Below are 26554 nucleotides of genomic sequence, written 5' to 3' on the forward strand. Positions count from 1 at the left end.
AAAAAAAGCGGCAGCCATTTTTATGCTAATGAAGCGGGGGAGATTTAAATCCCCGCTTCATTAGCAATTGCGATACGTCTAATTTGCATCCCTTTTACGAAAAAGGGATGCAATCTAGACGTAGCCTTTAAGTATTAGAAACCTCACTCTGCCAATGTATTTCTTAGAGTAAATGAATCATCTTGTACATTTAAACACACCAGTACCCATGATCTTCCACAGTTTATCATATGCTTAATCAAAGAGAAGTTCTGCATTCTATTTTGTATAATAGTTAATATGGGCTATGGGAAAGCATCAGAGAAAGTGAGTTCCATAGCTTGAGGACACTTGACTAAAAACATATTGCCTCCAATCCCCAAAAGAGTATATCTGGAGAATGTCAACAAAAGCACCTCTATTGATTTTAGCTATCATGGGAGACTGCCAGTTTCCAAATCATGTAGAAATTTAACTTGGAATTAATTAGGTAAGCAAACATATTAAAATGCATGTAATTAGTTTACTTTAACCAAGAGGCCCTTGTATAAACTTGTTTTAATTTTTTTTACATTTGTGGAGCAGAACTAAAGTGAATAATCCTTACCACAACACAATGGCTCTTTTTAAATATGTATTCTTAACAAAGCTATTACTCAATTTACCACAAGACCAGAAAATATGCCAAATGCTTTCAAATGAATTTCCAAACTAATGTAACATCTGTACATAGAACTTGAAAAAATACTCATGATAACAAAACTATCACTATATGTCAAATGGACTGCTTACCCAATTGATCGGTATAACATCACAGAAAGGCTTACATGAAATGCAATAAGTAATTAACTTATAAGAACAGTAGTTTAATTAATGCTAAACAATAGGATTTAATGAAAAGTAGATCTTGTCAAACAAGGTTTTATTTTTTATGAGATTACAATTGCAACAAGGGAGGTTTAGGTTGGACATTAGGAAAAATTTCCTAGGGAATAAATTGCCTATGGAGGTTATGGAATCTCCATCATTAGAGATATTTAAGAGCAGGCTAGATAAACATCAGGGATGATCTAGATGGGGCGTGGTCCTGTTGTGAGTTCAGGAGACTGTACTTGATGACCTCTCAAGGTCCCTTCCAATTCTATGATTCTAAGTTTAGCTGATAAAGGTATGTTGACATTTATTTAGACTTCTATAAGCCATTTGACTTGGCACTGTATAATATTGATTAAAATAATACTATACAAAATCACACAGCACATACTAAATAAATTAAGAATTGACTAATGGATAAATCTCAACGGCTACGTCTACACTGGCCCCTTTTCCGGAAGGGGCATGTTAATTTCAGCTATCGTAATAGGGAAATCCGCGGGGGATTTAAATATCCCCCGCGGCATTTAAATAAAAATGTCCGCCGCTTTTTTCCGGCTTTTAGAAAAGCCGGAAAAGAGCGTCTACACTGGCCCCGATCCTCTGGAAAAAGCGCCCTTTTCCGGAGGATCTTATTCCTACTTCAAAGGAAGCAATTGCTACTTCAAAGGAAGCAACTTCAAAGTAGGAATAAGATCCTCCGGAAAAGGGCGCTTTTTCCGGAGGATCGGGGCCAGTGTAGACGCACTTTTCCGGCTTTTCTAAAAGCCGGAAAAAGCAGCGGACATTTTTATTTAAATGCCACGGGGGATATTTAAATCCCCCGCGGATTTCCCTATTACGATAGCTGAAATTAACATGCCCCTTCCGGAAAAGGGGCCAGTGTAGACGTAGCCAACAAGTTATTTTAAACTATTATAATTACAGTCCATAATCCAGAGGGTTTCTACTGGTGTCCTGTAGCAAAGAGTTCTTTCTATATATTTCATATCTTTATCAATGATCCGAAAAAAATATAAAATTATGGCTGGGAAATTTTGCAAGTGACACAACATTTGGTGAAGTGGTCAGTAATGATTAGGGAAGTATTCTGGTACTCATGTTGATCTCAGGATATTAGAGAGATAAGGTGGGTGAGGTATACCTGGGTAAGCTCAAAAACTTTTCTCTCTCATCAACAGAAGTTGGTCCAATAAAAGATACTTCACATACCTTGTCACTCCAGTGATTAGGGCAGTCAGTTTTACATAGCAATTTAGATTTGAGAATTGCGTCAATTGTGTAGCTGAAGTCAAAACAGCTTAATTCGGCTTTTGGGACTGTCTACACATCAGGAAGTCGAAGGAAGAACACTCTTCCTTTTACTTCCCTTACTCCTCATGAAATGAGGGTTACAGGAGTTGGACTAAGAAGTCCTCCATCTCAACATTAGTGTAGACACTCTCTTTGTTATTTCAGAATAACGTCAATTATTCTGAATAGTGGTAGAAATGTAGCCGTGTTAGTCTAGTGCAGCTGAAACAAAAACCAGGACTGTGTAGCACTTTAAAGACTAACAAGATGGTTTAATAGGTGATGAGCTTTCGTGGACCAGACCCACTTCCTCAGATCAAATAGCGGAAGAAAATTGTCACAACCATATATACCAAAGGATACAAATAAAAAAATGAACACATATGAAAAGGACAAATCAAATTTCAGAACACATCCCCCCTTCTGTTCTGAAATTTGATTTGTCCTTTTCATATGTGTTCATTTTTTAAATTTGTATCCTTTGTGACAATTTTCTTCCGCTATTTGATCTGAGGAAGTGGGTCTGGCCCACGAAAGCTCATCACCTTTTAAACCATTTTGTTAGTCTTTAAAGTGCTACACAGTCCTGTTTTTTGTTTCAATTATTCTGAAATAATGCTGCCGTGTAGACATAGCCTAGATGTTTCATGCAGAAGTTACCCACAAATGCTTTCGTCAATGCCAGTTCTTGTCTTCATAAAAATCAGAAAACTTTCTGGTTTCATAATTGGTAATTTTGGTATATAGATCAAATGTGATATATCATGTGCAGAGGTTAGAAAACAAATATATTTGGAAGAAAGAGATGGAAGAAAATTCTATTATGAAACATTTAGAATTTTTTAAAAGTATGTTTCAGAGGTATTAAAATTAACAAACATCAATTTTAAAGGGAAAGTACTTACAATATATAAGAAACAGAGCCTGTGGTAAATTCTTTGTCTGATTTTGCAGAGGAATCAGACCTTCTCTACTTCTCTCCCTTTCTTTCCAGGATTTAAATGCACTTTAAAAGGGGAATAGGCAGGCTCAAAGTCATTGTGATACAAGTTTCATTCTTAACCTACACATGTCTTCTCATAACATACACAATATAAAGTAACAACTGAGGGAAAAAATCCATAGTAGCTGCTCTGCTGAAAAATGTTTCTGTTGCCAAAATCCTCCTGCAACAAAGGCTATAGAAACAATGACACTTGTGAGGTGTATCCACAGAGACATTAAAAGAAGAGAGCTACTTGCAAAAACACAAGAGAATGCTGGAATGTTTGGAAATGGAGTCACATGCACAGGGCTTCCATAGTGCAAAACCTATATGTAAGAATCTTTTCCCATTGCTCCTTGATTTTTCTTAGAAAAACCAGAGAATAGTTGGGATCACATTCTCATCCTCCAAAGTAGAAAAGTGCTGAGATAATACTAGAGAAATAAAAGAATTAATCCTGTGCAGTGCCGGAAAACATACCAAAATGCCTTAGTGGGACAGCCATGTTAGTCTGTATCTGCAAAAATGAGGAATCCTGTGGCACTTTAGGGTACGTCTACACTGCGGGCTAAAGTCGAGTTAAGATATGCAACTTCAGCTATGTTAATTGTGGAGCTGAAGTCGAAGTACCTTAACTCGACTTTTGGTGCTATCTACCCATCAGGAAGTCTAAGAAGAACATTCTCCCTTCAACTTCCCTTATTCCTTGTGAAATGAGGGTTATAGAAGTCGGAGTAAAGAAGCTCGTTATTTCAAAATTATTTAGAAATAACAGGCTTGTTATGTAGACACACACTCTGTTATTTCGAAATAAGCGTGCAGTGTAGACATAGCCCAAGAAACACACAGCAGGGCTTAACTCAAAATAAGCTACGCAAATTGAGCTATGTCAATTGCATAGCTTATTTCAACATAGCTTATTTCGAAATTGGGAGCATTTACACAGCTCTTATTTCAAAATAGAGCACTCTTCCTCTGACTTCCCTTACTCCTCGTACAATGAGTCAGAGTAAGAAGTACAGGAGTCAGAGTAAGAAGTTCTCCAGCTTTCAAAATTATTTCGAAATTACTGCTTGCTGTGTAGATGTGGACTAAGTTATTCTGAAATAATGCTAGTAGTTAAACACATCATCGTCATGTTGAAGATTACCTTTCATAGAATCATAGAACGCTCCTAGGTCTAGAAGAGACCTCAGGAGGGCATCGAGTCCCCTCCCCAAATCAAGACCATTTGGTGCATGTCTCCACATACATTTATATATTCCACTTAGGGACTGGTCCTTTTTTATCCTGAACATTTGTGAGTAAGGATGCAAGCATAGAGACTAACAATCATACAGTATGAGGCAGAGTGTAAACTAACTGGTTGCAGAGTAGAAAAATGTTTTTTATGTGGTAGGACAAAGGTCAAAGAAACACTCCTCTTAAGCAGAGGAAGTTTACTGAACTCATGGCTAGTGAAGGTAAGACACAAATAGTTTCCATCAACCTTTTTGTTGTTTATAGCATGGATGCCAACAACTTCTTTCACAGATCTGCGTCAATGGAATGTTATGGGTACGTGCATTTATGCTTCCATATTTGTGATGGGAAGTTATATATAAGATTCCAAGCTGCAAAAAACTCATTAATTACACAAACCTATGTTCTGCACAGGGAACAGCTGCACTCTCACAGTAATGCCAGCATCTGTTTTGTGGTTTGTAGGCATTTTGGTCTTGCAGAGTTGTTTTAACCTTATTGACTCCTTTTATTGCTGTGTTTTCGGTAATTCATAGTGACTATTTTCCCTCACCTCTTGAATACAATGTCTCATTTGTTCATTGTTTTCCTCTCTCTCCATTGGCTCTGACTGTTGGACTCATACACATGGAAAGACAAGAGATTGTGGTTGCCTTTTGCTCACCACCCATGTAGATTAAGAATGCACATTGATCAAGAACAGCCATAATAGCTTATTTTTAATGTATTTAACATAGATTCTATTATAAGAACGATTGGGTCTCAATGTCTGGATTATTCTGAAATGGATCATTATGTTCTGAGGACATTTATAGGAAAAACCATGGTCTGACCTAGGTTTTCAGACTAATACAGTCCTACAGAGCAAGATCAGGGAATGAGTCAGGAATGTAAATTTGTACTCTTGAATCTTGGCCCATTGACGTTCTAAATCAGTATGCCCATGAGCTCATCCCATTTATTATACAAGCTGTTTTCTAGAACTGGCATAGTTCCAGTCCCATTGAAACAGGCTATTGTAACCCAATTTTTCTGAACTTAAGACAGTACATCCTGATGTACTTTTCAGTCATGGTCAGATATTTAATTTGCCCCTGCTAAATTGGCACAATGGGCTGTAGCCAACAATTGTCAGCATTAGTTAAGAGTGTAAATAATCTGTCTTATATCGATGGAAATTCTCAACTCTTGTACTGCAGAACATTCAAACTATATGTGGAACACTGACCATGTAACCATGCTGAATTGTTTGGAATTTCATTTTTATTTTATGAAAATTACACTTTCGTGTTTTCAATTTTATTTGTCCATTTGTAATTTCTTCCTCTTGCTAACCTTAATTCTCTTCCCTTTCAAGTTTCCTCTAGTGTCTTTCATTGTCCTTTTTTAGTCCTCTTTTTCAGTATGGTTTCTTGTAAGAAGTGATCCAAAGACACAGCTTTGATTTGCGTTCTTAAATAGATGACACACAGATTTACTTGAAGATTAGTCACTATTGCTCCTCTTCTTCAGCAGTTTCAGTATGATTATATAACACATTGAAGACACTAATAATGCCACTAACATAACAAATTAAAAACTGTACTTCTCAAACTGAACAACTTTGTATTGAATCCAGACAAGAACAAGTGTGAAAGTTTCCTCTTTTTCTTCCTCTCCTAGTGGATTCTCATCCTTTCATATGGAGAGAAATGGAAAGAATTGGAATTATTTCCTTTGAAAAGAGAGACTTAAAACCAGACCAGGTGAAAGTATATGGAATCATGTATGGTATGGAAGAGCATTGTGTCATAATACAAGGAGTCTTCCAATTAAACTGAAAGGCAGCAAATTCAAAACTGATAGAAGGAAGTAGATTTTTACACAGTTCATAATTAGACTGAAGAACTCATGGCCAAGGATGTTGTTGAGGCCAAGAATTTAACAAGATTATTAAAAGCAGAATTAGACATTTATCTGGATAACAAGAAGATCCACAGTACTAACAGCTAATATTTAGCAGAATTTTGGAAGGGCTATAAAACCCAATGCTTCAAGCCTTAGAGACTAGTTTAACTATCAGGTGTGAAAAAGATACTTTTATGTGGGCAGATTTTTCCACATCTGCCTACTGTGCAATTTCTTGCACCTTCCTCTGAAACATCTGGTACTGGCTATTGAAAAAGTTGAGATACCACACTAGACTGTTTCCAGGTTTGTGCCAAATTGATAATTTCAAAGTTGCCTGTAATTGTAAAGCAGAGAACTCTGCTCAGTCAATTAATGCCCTGACTCTCCTACTGAGCAAACATTCCTTGCTTCCACTACTCAAAGTAAAATTCTGGTTCTATTGAACTCAATGGTAGTTGAGGCACTGAAATGATTAAGGGAAATATACTCACATAATCCTGGCAAGTTTCCCATTCCCATATACTGTAGAAAAAGACAAGAACTCCACAAAGTGCCTGGCAATCTGAACTCTGGGAAATTTCCTTCCTACCTCCACATACAGTGATCAGTTAAAATCAGCCTGCCAAACACCTGAGAGAGAATGCTCAGCATCACTTCAGAATCCCAGCCCTCCTCATCTAATGTCTCATCTCCTGCTGTAGCTATCCCTGTTGCTCTAGGGGAGAGCTTTAAAAAAAATAACCCAAAGACTTTGGAGGGGATCTTTTCCTGACACCTGCAGTGGCTAGCTGAGCACTGACGTATGATCTTTTAGAAACATAAGACATAAACTGGAAGTAATCCCAAGGGCTATTGGACTCTGCTCCCGACCATCACAATCAAGCCTGTCATACTGTTGCAGTAATAAATGTGTCCAGTTTACTCTTAAAGGGTATGTCTACACTACAGCGCTATTTCGAATTAACTTAGTTTGAAATAGTTAATTCAAATTAAGCTAATTTGAAATAACGCATCCATACACAAAAACTATTTTGAAATAGCATTTTGCTATTTCAAAACAGCACGTCCACACTGAGAGGACCCTGAACCGAAGTTAAGGCTGGCCGGAACCAGTGCCGGCAGGGCATCAGGTTAGGACTTGAGTGTGTGGGGCTGTTGCCTGAGGCTAACTGAGCTCCGTGCTTAAAGGGACCCTACCCCCACCCCGGACAGACAGTTCCCAGGGTTCCCCGCTTGCTTGTCTACCTCGATGAGGGACAGCAAAGCAGTCCTGTCTTGGAATGCCCTGAGTGCCCGTACTCAGGACACCACAGCACTCGGCCACATAAAGCCAGAGCTGCCCCTGCGCACGCCGGTGCGTCTTGTGGGGTCATCGCCATGCCCAACTGCACTTGCTGCAGGCTGCCATCCAGGGGTCCATCGGGGGGCTGTCAGGATCCAGGAGGCCCTGAGGGAGAGCGTCCACCTCGAGGAGCCCGAGGAGCCTCCCCGGTCCTCCCCACTGGGGGCTCATGCCCCATTCCTCCCTCACGTCCTTCCACTTACTCCTCCCTACCCCCCCTTCCTGATGTCAAATAAAAGACACGTATGTTCAAAAATAGAAACTGGGTTTATTGAACAAAACTGGGGAGGAGGGATGAACCTCTGGGGAGACTGGGAAAAGGAGGTGGGAGAGGGGAAGAGAGAGGGTGGGAGAGGGGTGGGGGAACCCTGGGAGGAGGGAGCTGGAAGGGGGAAGCAAGGGGAAGAAGGGGGAGGGGAAGCACAGGGCTCAGGGTTGAGGGTCTCACCGGACCAACCTTTCATGCAAACCTGCTCCTGGGTTCGCATGTGGCCTTTGGTGGCCAGCTTGGCAGCTCCTGCCATAGACGGCTGTGTTCCTCCATATAGGGCTGAGATCATGGAAGTTGGGGGCATCTCCCCCAAACCTGAATAAGGTCCATGATCTCCACCCTGGACCAGGAAGGCGCCTGCCTTCTCCAGCCCCTGTCAGGCTCCTGAGAGCTGGCAGACTGCTCCTGGGGAGTAGTGGAGGGCTGGCTCATGTTTTGGGGCCACTGGATCAGGGGCCCTGGTGGCCACTGCTGGCTCTGGGCTGGCAGGCTTGGAGCTGGCACAGGCACTGTGGCCAGGGTCTACCCCTTTAATGGCTCTGGGGCTGAGGGAGAGGAGAGTAAGTTTTCCTGGTTGTGCCCAGAGTGGCAACCAGGGCTCCAAGGGAAGGGCTGGAGTCTACACAGCACTTAATTCGAAATAGCTATTTCAAATTTGGTGTTACTCCTCACAGAATGAGGTTTATCAAATTCGAAATAAGGACTCCACTATTTCGAATTTATTTCGAAATAGCGGTTTGGCTGTGTAGACGGTATTAAAGTTAATTTGAAATAACTGCTGTTATTTCAAATTAACTTTGTAGAGTAGACATACCCAAAATGAAGACAACTTAGAAGATGTCCCAGCAAACAACTTGAGGGACAGTTCCACAATGTTACCTCTCTGATTGTTAGAAACTATCTTCTAATTTTCAGCTTGAATTTATTCATGGCCAATTTATACCCATTTGTTCTTGCACCAACATTTCCTTTAGCTTAAACAGGACTTCACGCCCCTGGTATTTACCTTCCCTTCTAATGTATTTATAGAAAACAATCAGTTATTTTCGCAAAGAAGGAAATAGGGTTTGGTAAACCCATGTTGTATTATATGTCCTTTACTATTTACCACTATGGGTGTGTCTAGACTACATGCCTCCGTCGACGGAGGCATGTAGATTAGCCAGATCGGCAGAGGGAAATGAAGTCGCGATTAAAATAATCGCGGCTTCATTTAAATTTAAATGGCTGCCCCGCTCTGCCAATCAGCTGTTTGTCGGCAGATCGGGGCAGTCTGGACGCGACGCACCGACAAAGAAGCCTTTCTTGATCGGCACAGGTATGCCTCGTGAAACCAGGTTTACCTGTGCCGATCAAGAAAGGCTTCTTTGTCGGCGCGTCGCATCCAGACTGCCCCGATCTGCCGACAAACAGCTGATCGGCAGAGCGGGGCAGCCATTTAAATTTAAATGAAGCCGCAATTATTTTAATCGCGGCTTCATTTCCCTCTGCCGATCTGGCTAATCTACATGCCTCCATCGACGGAGGCATGTAGTTTAGACGTACCCTATGAGTTTAATTTAGTCTTTCCTTCACAATTTGTTCTAAAGTCATGCCAACTTCTAAAGTCAGACTAACAAGTATTGCTTGGATTACTTTTTCTACGTTTGTTAGATATAGGTACAATGTTAACCATTCTCCAGTCATTTTGTACCCCCAAGCAGATACATTATGAAAAATACTTGCTACCAAACCAGCAATCACATGTGCCAAACTTTCAGTATTATGGGACGGAAGTTATCTAGTCGCCACGATATCAGCACATTTAGCTTTTTAAAAGTTTTCTTCCATTTCAGATGTGGTCACTTCCATTTCTAGATATTCATTTCCATCAGATAGACTGCCTTCATGCATATGTTCCATACTATCATCCTTACTGAATAAAAAAAGAAAAAGAAAGAGAAAGGGAAAGGGGCAGGAGAAAATAAGAAAAACAGAATAAGAAATATTTCACTCAGAAATCTGGTTGGCTGATGTCTCTATGTCTAGACTACAGGCTATTTTCGGAAGAAGCTTTTTTTGTAGGAGATCGTCCAAAAAATCTTCTTCCAAAAGAGAGCGTCCACACTGCAAAAGTGCATTGAAAAAGCGATCTGCTTTTTCAAAAGAGAGCGTCCAGACTGAATGGACACTCTCTCGCATGTAAATTGTGATTGGTATGGATGGAATGGCCACCATGGCACCTGTGCTTTTTCCTCTTTCCTCTTCTTCCGAAATAACTCCCTCTTCCCCGTCCACACACGCCTTTTTGCAAAAGAGCTCTTTCGCAAAAAGGCTTTTTCCTTGTAGAATGGGATTACTAAATGCTGGAAAAACCCCTCTGTTCTTCCAATTTTCTTGTAGAAGAATTCAATTGCAGTGTGGACGTTCCTCAAGTTTTGTCAGAAAAACATCTGTTTTTCTTACAAAACTCTGTAGTGTAGACATACTCCTAGCTTCCTTAGGAAAACATGCAGTAGTATAACACCAGTTACAGCTGAATTACTATTAACTAGAGTTGGTCAGGATGGTCTAGGCCAGTGATTCCCAACCCATTCACAAGCTTTTGGCAGACCAGTAACATTTTGTGTATTTGCATATTATGCAAATGATGAATATGCAAATAAAGCATTGTTGGTTTGCCAAAAGCCCAGCCCCCAAAGCCCTCAGTGCCAGCCCTATCCTCTAGAGCCTCCCATCCCTCCACTATCCCCCAGCACCAGCAACTGACTCCAGAGTCCCCTGCACTCAACCCTCCCAGTGCCAACCTCCCACCCTCATAGCCTCACAGTACCAGTTCCCCATCCCAGACACCTCAGTGCCAGCCCAATATCACTTAGAGCTCCTAATCACCAGACCCCCAAGTGCCAGCCTCCTGTTTCCAGGGCTCCACTGCACCCAACCTTCCCAGAGCCTCTCCAAGTGCCAGCCCCCAATATTAGGCCCATCCCTAGAGCCCCCCTGTGCTAGCCCTGCTTCCAGAACACCCCCCACTACTAGCTCAGCCTCTAGAGCCCCCCAACACTAGCTTGCCCCTGGAAACCCATTGCCTTCCCCCCTCACCTATCCCTGCACTACTGCCCACGTCATGGTGGCTTGGGGGACCGGAGCTGGGGTACACCACCGAGTGCCTCCCTCCCTGCTGCAGCTGTTGGGAGAGGCATGTCCTGCCCCGACTCTAAGCTAACCAGCATTGGGCAGAGGTGGGGTTCCCTCTGGCCGCAGAAGAGGGCTTCCCTGCACAGCGGGAGGGGCACGTAGTGTGGGATCTCCTCTTGGCTGCAGATCAGTGCTTTCCTGTGCAGCAGGAGGGCCATGTGGAGCCTTCCGCCACACAAGGAAATGCTCTTCTGCACCCAGAAGGAGGCTCCACCCCTGCCTGGTGCTGGTTGGCTGAGAGGTGGGCCAGGAAATGCCTGTCCCAACAGCCATGGCAAGAGCAGTGTACCCCAGCCCCCAGAGCCATTGCGGCCCAGCAGCTAGAGGGTTGCAGCCCGGCAGCGGGCTACGGCCTAGCAGTTGGGAACTGCTGGTCCTAGACTATTGTGCCAAAACATTTTAAACAAAAAATGACAATCTGTCAAAATGTAAACTTTTTGCAGAAATTTTTTTTTTAACGCCACTTTCAACAGGAAAGGCTTCTCAGGTCGAGGATGAAAAAAGAAAAAGAGGGCATATCTTCACTTTCTCCACCGGAGAGTGCTCTTCTGGTATTCAATTTAGTGGATCGAGTTAAGACCTGCTAAATAGAATGATGAGGATGGCTCTGGTGGGTGCCAGCACTTCTGGCAGACGCAAGGAGTAAGGGAAGCCTGTGCAGCAGGTAGTTATGGGTTCATATTATCAGCATCCCATATTGTGCTCATCGTCTCCTTTCCTGCTTACTTGAGATTTTACCCTTTTGGGCTCAGGTTACCCACACAGATCTTATAGCAGTGCGAGCATTGTCCCCCTCATGTATCCCGATGTGCATCAAACCATTGAAATGTCGATGTCTACATTCGTGTGCCTAATGGTGCAGAGAGAGCAAACATGTCTCTCCACCAGGAAGAGGACAAGAAGGAATCTCCTAGGATATGTCTACACTAGCTCGTTAATTCGAGCTAGGTAGGCAAATCAGGCAACCGGAGTTGCAAATGAAACCCGGGATTTAAATATCCTGGGCTTTATTTGCATGTTCCCGTCCGGCCGCCATTTTTAAATCCCCCTTAGTTCGAACGAACTGCCCGCGGCTACACTCGGCAGTTTAAAGTTAATCTGAACTAAGTCCTTAGTTCGGATTAACTGTTACACCTCAATCCACGAGGAGTTGGTGGACAGCTTTGCTGTGATGGGGTTCCCTAATTGCAGTGGAATGACAGACAGAATGCACATCCTCATCTTGGCTCTCAAACACCTTCCCAGGCAGAATGTAAACTGCAAGGGGTACTTCTTGATGGTGCTGCAGGCACTGGTAGATCAAAAGGGCCATTCCACCTGTATTAACACGAGATTGTCGGGAAAGGTGCATGATCTTTAGGAACTCCTGCGTCTTCAGCAGCCCTTGAAGTCAACAGAATGGGCTTGGTAATGGGGACTCATTGTTTAGAAAATATGTGGCTAAGTTCAACCTAAACTCCTAAGCTACGTCTAGACTGGCATGATTTTCCACAAATGCTTTTAACGGAAAAGTTTTTCCATTAAAAGCATTTGCGGAAAAGAGCATCTAGATTGGCACGGACGCTTTTGTGCAAAAGCACTTTTTGCGGAAAAGCGTCCGTGCCAATCTAGACGCGCAAGCCATTTTCACCATCGGGGCTTTTTTGCGCAAAACAGTTCTCAGTTGTCTACACTGGCCGTCTTGCGCAAAAGCATTTGCACAAGAGGGCTTTTTCCCGAGCAGGAGAGTCATTGTACTTGCGCAAGAACACTGACGATCATACATTAGATCGTCAGTGTTCTTGCGCAAATTCAAGTGGCCAGTGTAGGCAGCTGGCAAGTTTTTCTGCAAAAGCATCTGCTTTTGCGGAAAAACTTGCCAGTCTAGATGCAGCCCTAGTGTAGACCAGGCCTTAGTCAATAAGAAATGTTTCCATGTTGAGTTTAAAATTCAGACTTTTTTGAGCTATCCATGTTGAAAAGAAACATGGCAACATTTTATAGAGAGAAAGCTCTTTGTTTTCTTGTCCAGAGACAGAACACACAAACTGTGGAAGGGATTTTACTTAAAATTACCAAAAATGTTCATCTTTGGATGGAGACTAAACAGCAAGGTTAATTGAAAATGTTCTCAGCATATGAAAATATATAAAACACATACGTGCAGAAAATGTAGTTATTGCATATACTTCAGATTTCAGATTCATAGTAAAACTCCACTACGTCATGGCTGGAATAATTTGACAGATGCTAAATTTATGATCCTGATAGTTACTTGCATGTGAAAATATTTTGCTATGCTTGTGATTTTTGTCAAGGTATTAAAATCATTGCCATATGCAGGGAGGCATATTTTAACCTCATTGTTAAATTGAAAACATTCATATTGAATCACTGACAAAACTTACCAAACATATATGTGCTATATAAGTTTTGGGGGGCTTAATTATATTTTTAAAAAATTGTTAAAATTCATAACCTGATAAACTGAGTTATATATAGTTGCATATCAATGTTCTATTAACTACAGAATACATTGTGTTCGTATTAGTATATGGATGTGGTATATATACGCATAACATATGGGCATGTTATGCAAAGTATGTGCATATTGTATTTACATTATTAATATCAATAAATTAAATATAAAGATGTCAATATTTTGTTTATAATTTCTTTTCTAATAGTTGAAACAATGTCATAGAACTATATACCTATTAAGAGTATCTAATAATATAATGATAGGTGTCATTAGACAATTTTCATGCATGTATTTCTTGGCAATATATAACTTGTGAAATGTTTAGAAATGCCTGTAAGCTATGAAAAGCTATGAAAAGCAAAGCATATTTTTATTAAAGATAAATTAAAAAATCATTACACTGAGCCTTGCTCAGAACTTTTAAATTGAATTAAAAAACTGAATTTAAATAATCCAAAAATATTAGATTGTAAAATCAACCATGAAATAAAATCCACGTCCACTATTGTGGAATAATATCATTTGAAATTCAAGTAATGGCCTACAGTTATTAAGTTCTTTCCTAACGTAAGAATTCTGGACTCAAACCTACAAACTGTTACTATTGCACATATACATCAAAATGTTCTGCACGAGCCTGATTCTGCTCCAACTAAAATCAATGGAAAACACACGTTCATTTCACTGGGAACATAGGCCAATACTGTGCACTTTTGTAAATCTCATTCAGTAGTTTCTGTACACAGAACTAAGCCTTACATTTTGGGCTCCTCATCAGGAAAGCACTTAAGAACATGTTTAAATCTCTTCCTATGTAAGAAATCACTGAAATGGGTTATTGACACCAATGGGACTAAGCACGTGACTAAACACTTTCCTGGACAGGAATGGTTTCCTGACTGGAGGTGTTAAGGATCTATTGTTGACAATGTGAAAAACATCTTAGATTATTTTAAATCATGTGATTTCAAGAAAACAACGAGCAGCTTATTTTATTTGGAATAGCACTGCTACCCTTCTTGATTTTCAAAAGATAGATTTAATTTTTACAGAGCTATCCTATGTCTTTCAAGCTACTGTCCAGGACCTTAAAGCATCTAAAATATTTGAGACTACCACAGTTTCACCCGCTGATGGGCCATACTGAATCATGTAGGCATTGTCCAGCTATGCCAGAAGGGCAGGAAGACACTGGATGTGGTTTAAATAGATCACAACTCTATTCTTAAATATTGGGACTAACCGTCAGATAAAAATTATACAGTGTAGATAATTCCACAGTTTTTGCCATATATGTGAGAGACTGTCATTAGTCTTGTCACAAGCTTACATGATGGACTGTGACAGTATTGACTAATGCCCCTTTCGTACCCTAATAGGCCCCTAATGTGCTGTAGGAAACGCAAAAAGAAAGAAAGAAAGAAACAAAATGCACCTGTTTCCCTACCTTATTGAGAAAGAAGCATCTACTGCAGAGGTGGGGCACCTTTTTTTTTGGATCGGGGTCACTAATCCACAGAAAAAAATCAGTGGGGGCTGCACACAAGTGAGAAGAAAAAAAAAACCCCAAACCCTCACTGAGAAGAATAACCCCCACATTCCGCTTGTACACCAGAGCCCAGGCTAGTAGATTTTGTGTGATGGAGGGAAGGGGGAGGGGCTGGAGCATCAGTGCAGGCTTCCCAGTGCCTTGAGGGCCAGATCCAAGCAAGCTGGCCCCCAAGCCTTAGGTTCCCCATCCCTGATCTACTGTAATAATTGCAACAGATCATGGTAAAACCTGCATTTTAACTACTTACATGAGTGGGAGATTGGGTGTGCTCACCTGCACCAGGTAAAAGAAGACTGGGTCCCCCTGTGGGAATTTGCTGATGAGGGCAAAACCTCTACTGATTTGGTCTGGCTGACTGCTCCCTACTTCTTATGTGGAACAAATAATCTTTGGAGTGGTGAAGGGTTTCAAAAAGGCTAATGGCACCTTTCCTGTGAGCAGGTGGAAAGTCATCCTTGCAATTAAAGGTGGGGGAGGGGTACTCATCTTCTTTATCAACTAAACAAAAGTTCCCACTTTTTAATATGGGGCAAGAGCAATTGAAATCCTAATGGTAAATTGTCTGTAAATGTTTTTTCTGGGTTATCCTTAATTATTCTTTACATGACACCGTTCTCCCCTGACAGAGAGATTTGATGTCATAGCAATGTAGTATGGTCTAGCTGGCAGTAGATTTTTTGTGACATCTGGTTTTTGATCACTGCTAGTATGTGTGTGTATTTGTTTTAGGGGGAAGTGGAAGGTGTTTAAAGTAAAGTCACCACCATTAGTTTTTCTTCTGATTAGGACAGTTTTCTGTGAATAGATTATGTTGGATTAAGCACTCAGTCTACGGTAACCCACACAAAAGGTGTCTATTTTCTCATTCTGTAATTCCTGTAATACCAATGAAACACACCCACCACCATCATCCATCCAGTACTTAATTTCTACTGAAAGATGTGCCAGGGCTTAAGCAGTTTACTTTTACATTCAGAACTCTTGCAACAGGCCCAGAGTGTTAAGACTATGAACTGCCAAGTGTGGAGGTGTCAGGGCTCAGCCCTGGTAAGCACTGGATCCATCAGATGATTGTTATATGGTATCAAATATTGTTTGACTTAAGCTAGGTCTAGACTAGTGGGCAAAGACAAACTAAGGTATGCAACTATAGCTCTGTCAATAACGTAGCTGGAGTCAACGTACCTTTGTTCGAATTTTCAGAGGCTACGTCTACACTGCAGAGAAAAGCTGGAAAAAAGATATGCAAATTGAGAACTGCAATTTGCATATTTTTCCACTTTTTTTTCCAAAAGAGGCTTTTCTGAAATTTGGCCAATCTACATGGGGCCAAATTTTGGAAAAAACTCCTCTTTTGGAACATCCCGTATTCCTCTCACTGAAAAAGCGATTCCAAAAAACTGTTCTGAAAAAGCAGACGGATTCCTTGGACCCAGCAGAGCTTTTCTGGGAGGCATCCTGGAAAAGCTCTGCAGTCTAGACATAGCCACAGTGTCCCCACTGTAGGGGATTGATGGGAGACACTTTCCTGTTGACTTCCCTTACTCCTCGTGACCTGGTAGAGTACCAGAGTTGATAGGAGTGTGATCAGCAGTCAATTTAGTGGGTTATTACTAGAACTGTTAAATCAACTGCCCGAGAGATCAATCTCTGCAGCATTGATCTGTTGGTAAGTGGGAACCAGGCACAAGGGTACCTCTACACTGCAGCTGGGAGAGAGCTTCTCAGCTCAAGTTGTCAGTTAGTCTATAAGGTGCCACAGGACTCCTCGTCAGCTCAAGTTGTCAGGCAAATGGTGGGCTAAAAGTAGCAGTCTAGGTGGGCTAAAAGTAGCAGCATAACCAGGGGAGCATATACGACAGCTTGACCTAATTAGATGAACACAAACCTGCCCAGCTACCCTAGCTACGTATTCAGACATTTAGCGCAAGCTCCTGCCTGTGCTACCTCCAGCTACTCTGCTGCTTTTAGCATCTTTAGGTTGAGCAGAGCTAATACACATCTGTGTACTGAAACTGGGAAACATGCTCCCAGTTGCAGCACAGACATACTCTTAGAACAGGTAATATCTAGAAAAAGGAAACATGAAACAACAACAAAAGCTATAGTCCTCTTCTCAACTGAGATTGTGGGAGCCTTCTAGCCCTCTAGCTAAAGGGCCTGGTCATTCTATTACAGCCTTATGTTGTAGCCACAGGAGAGTGCACTCTGACCTCTCTTTTAGTTGCAGGCTCCTTTTTGTACACTGCAGCCTGTAATCAGATCTAATCACTAGATGCTAAGTGATCAGATCTAATCACTAGATGCTGGGTCAGCTGATTCTCAGCATCTGCCTGCTGAACTTCCATCAAGTACACATCCTAGGGTATAATTATGATAGCTAGGGTTTTATTCAACAAACTTCCTCTATTCTGGCAAAGTAGGTTGTATAAAAAGTAGTCTGTATAAATTGGCTTAGCTTCCCCAATAACTATGTATAATGCAGGAACCAAACAAGTAATGTCAAGTAAATTCTGTCTTTAGATACCTGAATGAAACTGCTAGTGATTTCAGTGGGAATCATGCACACACATTTCAGTGTGGGATTTAGAGATGATATGATTATTTGTTTGATATAATTCTGATTCTTGATTCTTTTACTATTCTCTCTGTATTCCAGGCAAGGTGATGACATACCCAAATTTACTTCAACACTGACTTATAACATACAACTATGAGCTTGGCATGTGTCAAAAAAATCAGTGTAATTGTGGATTTCATCATTAAATAAAGAAATAATTTGCTAAAATTATAAATTCAGAAATTCTAAGTTTAAATATCATTTTCTTAGGTTACAGATTTTAGCATTTTCCCTTTTAAGAGTAATATTATTTCCCATTATATGCTCCTCACTGACACAACCTCTGGATACCTGATTTTGTACACATGACCCTCACTCCTGACTGTTATTCATAAGTTGTCCCCTGTAATTATTTGAATCCCAGCTTAAGTAGCTCTTTGGGCTGTGAGAGGGGCCTTCAGACACAGGCAGGCTTGTGCTCACTCACCTCCATGCTTTTCAATAGGTACAATAGCTTAGCTACAAATAGAAGTTTACTCAGGGATGTCTCAATTCTCATCACTGATCAAGTGACAGACACAGTTAAACTCTGTTCTGCAATTCTTCATAAATACTTAATTCATTTTCTTTCCACATAGATGAGAAATGGCAAACATATATTTGATTGGCCAGATGCAGTTTGATCATCTGATCTGAATGCTCCACTGGAGTTTCACAAACATTATACAGGCAGTCCCCAGGTTACGTACAAGATAGGGACTGTAGGTTTCTTCTTAAGTTGAATCTGTATGTAAGTCGGAACTGTTGTCCAGATTCAGCCGCTGCTGAAACTGACCGCCAGTTCCGACTTACATACAGAATCAACTTAAGAACCCCAAGCGTCCCCAAGTCAGCTGCTGCTGAAACTGATCAGCGGCTGATTCCAGGAAGCCCGGGGCAGAGGCTTCCTGTAGTCAGCCACTGGTCAGTTTCAGCAGCAGCTGACTTGGGGATGCCTGGGGCAGAGCAGCTGGGGTGCTGCTGGGTTGGTCCAGTAGCGCCGCCACTGGACCAACCCAGCAGCACCCAAGCTGCTCTGCCCCAGGCGTCCTGATTCAGCCGCTGCTGAAACTGGCCAGCAGTGGCTGAATCAGGACGCCTGGGGCAGAGCAGCTGGGGTGCTGCCGGGTTGGTCCAGGCGTCCACAGGCGTCCGGAGCAAAGCCGCGGAGCACAGGGGCAGCGGGACAGCCCAGACGCGCCGTGGCTGTCCTGCTGCCCTCGGGCTCCGAGGCTTTGCTCTGCTTTGCTCCCCGTCCCCCTGGTCTGTAGACCAGGGGGACGGGGAGCAAAGCGGCGGAACACGCGGGCAGCGGGCAGCCCAGACGCGTCTGGGCTGTCCGCTGCCCGTGTGCTCCGCGGCTTTGCTCTGCTTTGCTCCCCGTCCCTCTGGTCTGCAGGGGGGGGTCTGCAGACCAGGGGGACGGGGAGCAAAGCAGAGCAAAGCCGCGGAGCATGCGGGCAGCGGGCAGCGGGCAGCCCAGACGCGTCTGGGCTGTCCGCTGCCCACGTGTTCCGCCGCTTTGCTTCCTCTCCCTGGTCTGCTGGAGACCAGGGAGAGGTCCCCGTTCGTAACTGCGGATCCGACATAAGTCGAATCCGCGTAACTCGGGGACTGCCTGTATTTAAAGTGAAAGTATTACAATTTTTAATGAGCATCACTTTGAAGTTGTTTGGTTCAAATCCTTTTTTCAATGCTTATTGCAGGCAGAGTAAAACTTATTAAAAAGTTGAAAATGTTATTTGAAGTTTGTTAGATTCCACAGTGGAGTAAGAAAGTATCAGAGAAAAGACAAGAGAACAGAGAACCATAAACTAAACTTTAGGGAAGAGGCATTAGATTTGATGGTAGGATAAATAAAAGGAAGATAGGATACTGGCTAAGAATGGTATGGAAGCAGAGTGGATAAGAGGCAACAAATTAAAGAAACAAAAGAAAAAAGTGAAAAGTAGAAGGGCAAGATGATGTAAAAAGGATATATAACAAACAGATGAAACCAGATTATAAAATTCCAACAAACTAAAAACCACAGCCCACATGCTCCCCCACATTTCACAAAAAATGAGCATATACTTAGCCATTTAAACATACATAAATGAAGATAACACTTAAAAAGTCTTGTTTGGGAAGGAGATTTGCATTCTTCAAGTGAAAAACCTCACACTATGGTGAGGACAATATGACATTAACACTCCTGAATTACTGTAGTGATGATGGATAATACGGCTACTGCACAATCCTGCCAAAGAAGTGTATAAGGGCATGTCTACACTAGGAAATTATTTTGAAATAAGTTATTTCAAAATAATACCTCCCAAAATAACTATTTTGAAATAGCGTGTCCACATTAGTCCTAGGCAGGGTCCCTTAATGGATACGCACTTAGAGTTCGTCTACACAGCGGGGCTAAATCCAAAATAAGCTACACAACTTGAGCTACGTCAATTGCGTAGCTTAAGTCAAAATAGCTTATTTCAGCTTTTGGCACAATAAACCTAAAATACTGAAATATTCATTGCAGTAAATACGAGTTAGAGCACACTTCCTCTCACTTCCCTTACTTCTCATAAAATGAGGGTTACAGGAGTCAAAGTAAGTAGTCCTCCCGCTGGACGTTATTTTGACATGATGTCGAAATAACTGCTGTGTGTAGATTCGGACTTTGTTATTTCAGAATAATATCAGTTATTTCAAAATAACACTGCTGTGTAGATGTACCCTAAGAGTGGGGATCCTGTACCGTCAGTCAAGAATAATCTTTAGGAAAGATTAGTTAACTTGGGATAAAAACCCTTAATACTCTTTTCTCTTGCCTAGCACACTTGGGTTAGGTACTGGATTCTGAATGGAACTGGCTGAACTAAAAAGATCCCCTGTAGAAAGAAAATCACAAGAGGAAGCTAGGGAGCTTCCATTTTGAGGAGCTTCCAATCTGAGGAGGGCCTCATCCAAAAATGTATGGTCCAAACTTAAAACTAATGTATTATCTTAACTATTAAAATGCTTAAATTTGAAAACCACATAGTGTACTCTGCATCCCATTTTTCAGTTCTACAAAGAGTATTTTATGTTACACTAGTAACTATGGGTATATGTTAATAGCATCTACCACTCAATGAAAAATTAAAACAACTTCAAATTTTCTGGGTTAAAGATATTTGAATAAAAAAGTTTTGCTAGTAGCTTTTGGTTATTTATCTTCAAGTGCAGATATCTTTTCAGCTCCTGTCACTTTTCAAAGCCTGTCAAGGTCAAGCAGGTATTTTATCTTCCTTAAGATAGGGAGGTCTGTTTTCTATCATTTACAAGTTCTTAGGTTTATGCTTCTTCAAGGAGGTGACACCAGTAAAATTCTCACATATCTTTTAAATGTGGTCTTTACAAAAATTCTGTGAATCTTGGCTAAAACATCTGTCTTTATTTCTGTTGGAAACATGAACCAGAGAAATTTTAAGAAAACATCTGATTCTTAAAAAAATGCAAGTAAAGTTTAGAATATGATGAGTGAAAAACATAGCACTAGAAACTGATATGAAGAGTTGGTTGTATGTGTGTGAATATACATATACAGAAGATTTTTTTAAAGAGAAAGCCACGATCTAGTCTGCACTATGTGAACTTTTGATTTTAATAACCACTTTCACCAGTTTAACATTTTAAATAAACCCAGAAGTATTATAGAATCATTAAGAGAAACAATACTCTTAGGTGTGACTGAAAAAGCAAATGAACAGTTTACAGACCTCAATTTATTTCTTTGCAGGTATTCTGGAAATAAGAACAGTGGCAGTTGGAGTAGTGGCAATCAAAGGAGTGGAAAGTGAATACTTTCTAGCAATGAACAAGTCTGGAAAGCTCTATGGAAAGGTACTGAAAATACTGCAAAGAACTTGTATTATGGAAATATATACTTTTGAACATTTCTGCTGATTTTTACATAACATCAGTGTAGTTTGTGTAAATTATTGTTAGCAAATAGAAATATATTGAATCTTTATCCAATTGTAATGGTAGATTGTTATGCTTGGTTATAAAATCTAAGGATTAACTCCCTAATCTTGTTTTTTTTTTAAATCTTCCTCTTGTTAAAAATTTCAGCTGCTAAGGGAGGATATTCAAAGCTAAAAATATAGACCATGTTAGTTAAGACTTAAGAGACCTAAGTAATATATTAGTTTAAAAACAAATGGTATTTATTATATGGTATGTGCTCTTCCCCCCCAGCTTCCCCACCTCCTCTATGCATTTAAAGAATAAAAGTGTTAATTTATGCTATGTTTATGTTATCATTCATTCTTAACAGAAAGTATGCAATGAAGACTGTAACTTCATAGAACTGATTGAAGAAAACCATTATAATACTTATGCTTCAGCAAAATGGACAAACAAAGGAAAAGAGATGTTTGTGACATTAAATCGCAAAGGTGTCCCCATGAAAGGTAAAAAAACAAAGAAAGAACACAAAGCATCCCACTTTCTTCCTTTTGCAATATCCTAATCATATATGATCTATAGAGAACTAGTTCCAGCAGGAAGATTATTTTTAAGGAGACTGAACAAGTAATCAAGAGAGGCTGGAATACTACTGAAAAACTGAACAAGCTGGACTTGCGCATTTATGTTTATTTTAAAGAGACTTCATTAAAAAGATTTGAAAATATACACAATCAAATTTAGTAACTAAAAGTTGTAAAAAGTTGTAAAGAGTTGTTCAATCATTATGTTAGTAATAGTAACTGGGTAGTTTCTTAAATTAATTTACCCTTAAAAGTCATGACTTGATTATCTGACAATATTTTATTTAAAAAAACCTATCTGCTTATTAAACATGGCTGCTATAAAAATAATAAAGCAGATGATAATGTTATGTAAAATATGTCGGACTTTAAGGCTGCTGGAATGATTTGTCAGATTATCAAGTCAATATTAAATGTGGAGATTGAGCAGTATTTTAAATACTTCCCAGAGAAACTGATAAACTATACATAAAATAGGATTAGAAAAAAAATTGTACATTTGTTACTGTCACATTTAGATTTAAAAAAGCTTGTTTGGAAAATAAAGATTGCACCACTGCAAAATATCAATTGTATTAACAAGAACAAATACCTAATGCTGCTCTAAAAGATATTTCAAAATAATGTATGTAAAGTATTAGGAATATGGAATAAACAAAAATGTACTTCATCTCACTTTCCACAAAATAACATTTTATATAACGACAAAAATTCAGACTTATTAAGGTTTTTTATGTAACATAACCTATCTTTTGTATAATTCCTGTTAGGGCATATGGCTTTTAATATTGTTTTTCCACCGTTATTCATGCTTTTTCTGTTGTTACAGCATTAAACTTTATTTTAAGTTATATTTGAACTTTATTATTCTAAGTTATTTAAGTTGATGTTATTTATAAAAAAACTTATTAAGCTGCATCTGTTTCATATGCTTTTAATTCTAAAGGAATAACAAAACAGTCTGGCTGAGCTGCATTGGTTTTTTTCTATGACCAGACACAAAGTCTAGTACACAACACTCTTGCCAACATGCACTGGATGGCAGACAAAAATGACAGCCTGCAGCAATTCTTACAAATGAAGTCTCACGGGGAACAACCCAAAAATGTAAAAAATTCTTTGCCACATACTCCTGCCAATTAAGTTTGATAGCATTCCCAGAGTTACGGCAGATATAGTAAGGTTATAGCTCTGATAGATATTGGGATACATCCTCAGTTGGTATAAATTAGCACTGAGTTCTATGGAGCTACACCAATTTATACCAGCTGGGGAAATGATCCAGAAAGACAAGCCAATAAAAATGAAATCTCATGACTCTAGAGATTTAACAGATGTAAAGCAATAGTTGAATAACCATTGCCATATGAATAGTTCAGTGTCTCTACTTTAATTCTTGCCCTTGCTCTTGAGTCTGGCAACAAATTTGCCAGTTAATGATGTGAGTACTTCTCTTCCAATGAGACCAACAACCTCCTGGGCCCTGGGGCAAGGTATGTGTGTGGGAGAGAGAGGGGGGCTGGTTTGAAGCCCGTGGGCATAAGGGGTGGGACTGAAGGCAGCCAGCCCTCAGTGCTGCCCAGATTACAGCACGCCCCACACCCGAGCCCTTAGAGCCACATGCAGTACCCACGCGGCACTCTGGTGGCTATTCAAAGGGGTTTGTTTTTATTTTAAAAATCACATCCTTAACCAAAATTACTGTATCGGCAATAGTATCTAGTGTAGACCTGACCTAGGTTAGTTCAAGTTTTGAAAGCAAAATATGAAACCCCACCAACATTGTTTGTGTTTAGCTATTCTACTGAAGCTGGATTTAAAATGCAACCATATGCCAACATGCTTAAAATTGAATCCAGAATCAGAGTTGGTGTTTCGAAAGATCTTATGATTAGATCATTCAGACTGAGAGTAGTAAGGTCCAATGTTTCTTAAACTTTATTGATAATTTTTATTTGCACTTTTTGACATTTGCCTTGCCTATTGGGCTTGCATTGTGACACCTTGAACTACCTGTATATGATCAAGCATCAGAAGAAGCTAGTAATCGGCATTCATGTTGCAAAGAAGACAGACATTTTATAAGGAAAGATGATCAACATAAAACAAAAAAATTATAATTGTTACAAAGTAATTAACAAGCCAGATCATGTTCCCTTTGATCAATGCAAAGAGAATCATTCACATATTGATCACCCCCTTTATTTGTGGTGGGGAACTACTTAAGCCCAATATGTGTTAAATGTCTGAATACAAACAGGATTACAAATTGCTAACTATTATTAATGTGGAGAGGTGAAACATAATTTTCCACGTGGACTAGCCTATCTGTTTGATTAGAGGGATCTGAGCGTGTGTTTGCTGTAGAATGAAATAGCATGTGGCTCCATCCTCACAACCACCATTCTCAATCAGAGCCATTGGACACATATGCTTTTGAAAATGTGGCCATGCCATGTAGGTACCTAAATAATTGATGAGTTCTTTAAAACATACTGATCCATAAGAGGAAGACCATAAATTCTGTTGTTAGATTTGCTTCTCTAATAAAATAAAATTAGATTTTAAATTGAATACTATAATTGCAGTTACAATTTTAAAGATTTTAAATCACTAATAATTAACTATTGTGGACCAAACTGTGCCCCCAGGATCTTCATGGATATCTTTTCCCCCTTTTGATTGTACTAGTGTTAGGTGTAGGTAGAACTTGGTAGATGCCTGCTGTCCCCTCATCAGTTCTACGGAGATGATGTGGGAAAATTAATACAGTCTGAGACACATTAACTCGCCCATGGATCCCTGCCTGTGGGTTCCACCTTTAAGGGCAGTTCCAGGGGACAGCTGAGGCCAATGCATCTCTCTGGTTTTGTGGCTCTGTAAGGTTAACATGCTACAAGATTGTGTGCATGGGGAAAGAAGGGAAGAGGAAGGGAGTTACCAAGGCTCCAGATCCAGTGTAGAGTTATATGAGTTTCTGTAGATCCCTCAGGATTTGTGTCTTGAGTAGTGTTGCTCAACCCATTTACCATTGTGGTCTGCATCCAGTACTATTGGTTTAGACCTGTGGTTCCCAACCTTTTGATACCGGGGACCAGCAAGTGTATACTACCTGAGGGTGTCAAATGGGCTGTAACTCTATGCTGACTGGTCCAGAAGTGGCTCTCAACCTTTACATTGACAATCCCAGATCTACTGCTATCTCTGGGGTACACACAAGCCCCATCCCTTCAGATGGAATGAATAAAGACAAACTGCCCAAGATGATCCTTGCACAATTTGCTTCCTCTTAGCTCTGTCCCACAAGAGAGATCCAATCCTTTGTTACTTTAAATCAATTTACTTTAAACAATTTATTAGTATTCATGCAATTTAAAATCTTTCCTGTCTTCTCCATTATAAGAATAGAACTGTATGTGTTCCAAAGGCTATAATATATAATTATGCACTAGTTCTATCATTTTCCTGACATAGGCTATGTCTACACTGCACGTGTATTGAAATTACAGCGTGAGCATCTACACAGCAAGCCTGTTATTTCAAAATAATTTTGAAATAATGGACTTCTTACTCTGACTTCTGCAACCCTCATTGCATGAGGAATAAGGGAAGTTGAAAGAAGAATGTTCTTCCTTTGACTTCCTACTGTGTAGACAGTGCCTAAAGCCAAGTTAAGGTACTTCGACTTCAGCTACACAATTAATGTAGCTGAAATTGAGTAATTTAACTTGACTTTAGCCTGTAATACAGATGTATCCATAGACAGCATCCCATGAAGTTTTCAGTTCTGTCCAGGTCCACATGCTTCATAAGACACACTACATCATTTTAAATTCATTTCAAACCAAAATGTTCGTTGGCTGCTCTTTTTTATCATGTCTCAAACAGGAGGAGGTCCACGAAAATTTTTTGATTGGCCTGGTGGTCCGTGGACTGAAACAAGCTGAGAACCACTGCTCTAATGTATCCTCTAATGCTATTGAATTGGTTCTGCAGTAAACAAGTGTTCTGTTGCCTCCCTAGGTGGAGCTATGATTATTGGAGATGTTTTAGTGCTTCAAATGAGCTCAGCAGAATAGAAGCTGTCTGAAAGGAATCTTACATGACAATGTAATTTACTCAAGAACCTTTGGTGAGGGACCTTATTTTTGTCTATAATTTGTTGGACAAAAGTCAACATGGTTTCTGTAAAGGGAAATCATGTCTTACTAATCTATTAGGGTGTGTCTAGACTACAGGGTTTTGTCGACAAAAGTGGACTTTTGTTGACAAAACTATACCTGCTTCCACACTGCCTTTGAGTTATGTCGACATAACATCAACAAAACTCAGCAGTTTTGTCGACGTATGTAAACCTCATTCTACGAGGAATA

At 40.3% G+C, this 26554-nt stretch overlaps 2 protein-coding genes across 5 annotated transcripts in view; one reads left to right on the top strand and one right to left on the bottom strand.

The window, feature by feature from the left end:
* The window catches only part of FGF7 (fibroblast growth factor 7), a 73538-nt gene extending 50504 nt beyond the window's left edge, over window positions 1-23034 (top strand). For all 3 annotated transcript variants that reach the window (XM_089782047.1, XM_089782046.1, XM_014579503.4), the window contains exons 3-4: window positions 21428-21531; window positions 21968-23034. In XM_089782047.1, coding sequence (XP_089638173.1) covers window positions 21428-21531; window positions 21968-22162 — 299 coding nt within the window. In that variant the 3' untranslated portion in view covers window positions 22163-23034. The remainder of the gene's footprint in view (window positions 1-21427; window positions 21532-21967) is intronic.
* Window positions 1-26554, bottom strand: part of FAM227B (family with sequence similarity 227 member B) — a 221390-nt gene that overhangs the window by 129652 nt on the left and 65184 nt on the right. The window lies entirely within an intron of this gene.

Source organism: Pelodiscus sinensis, chromosome 14 (assembly GCF_052426305.1).
Source record: "Pelodiscus sinensis isolate ZL-2025 chromosome 14, ASM5242630v1, whole genome shotgun sequence".
Lineage (NCBI taxonomy): Eukaryota > Metazoa > Chordata > Testudines > Trionychidae > Pelodiscus > Pelodiscus sinensis.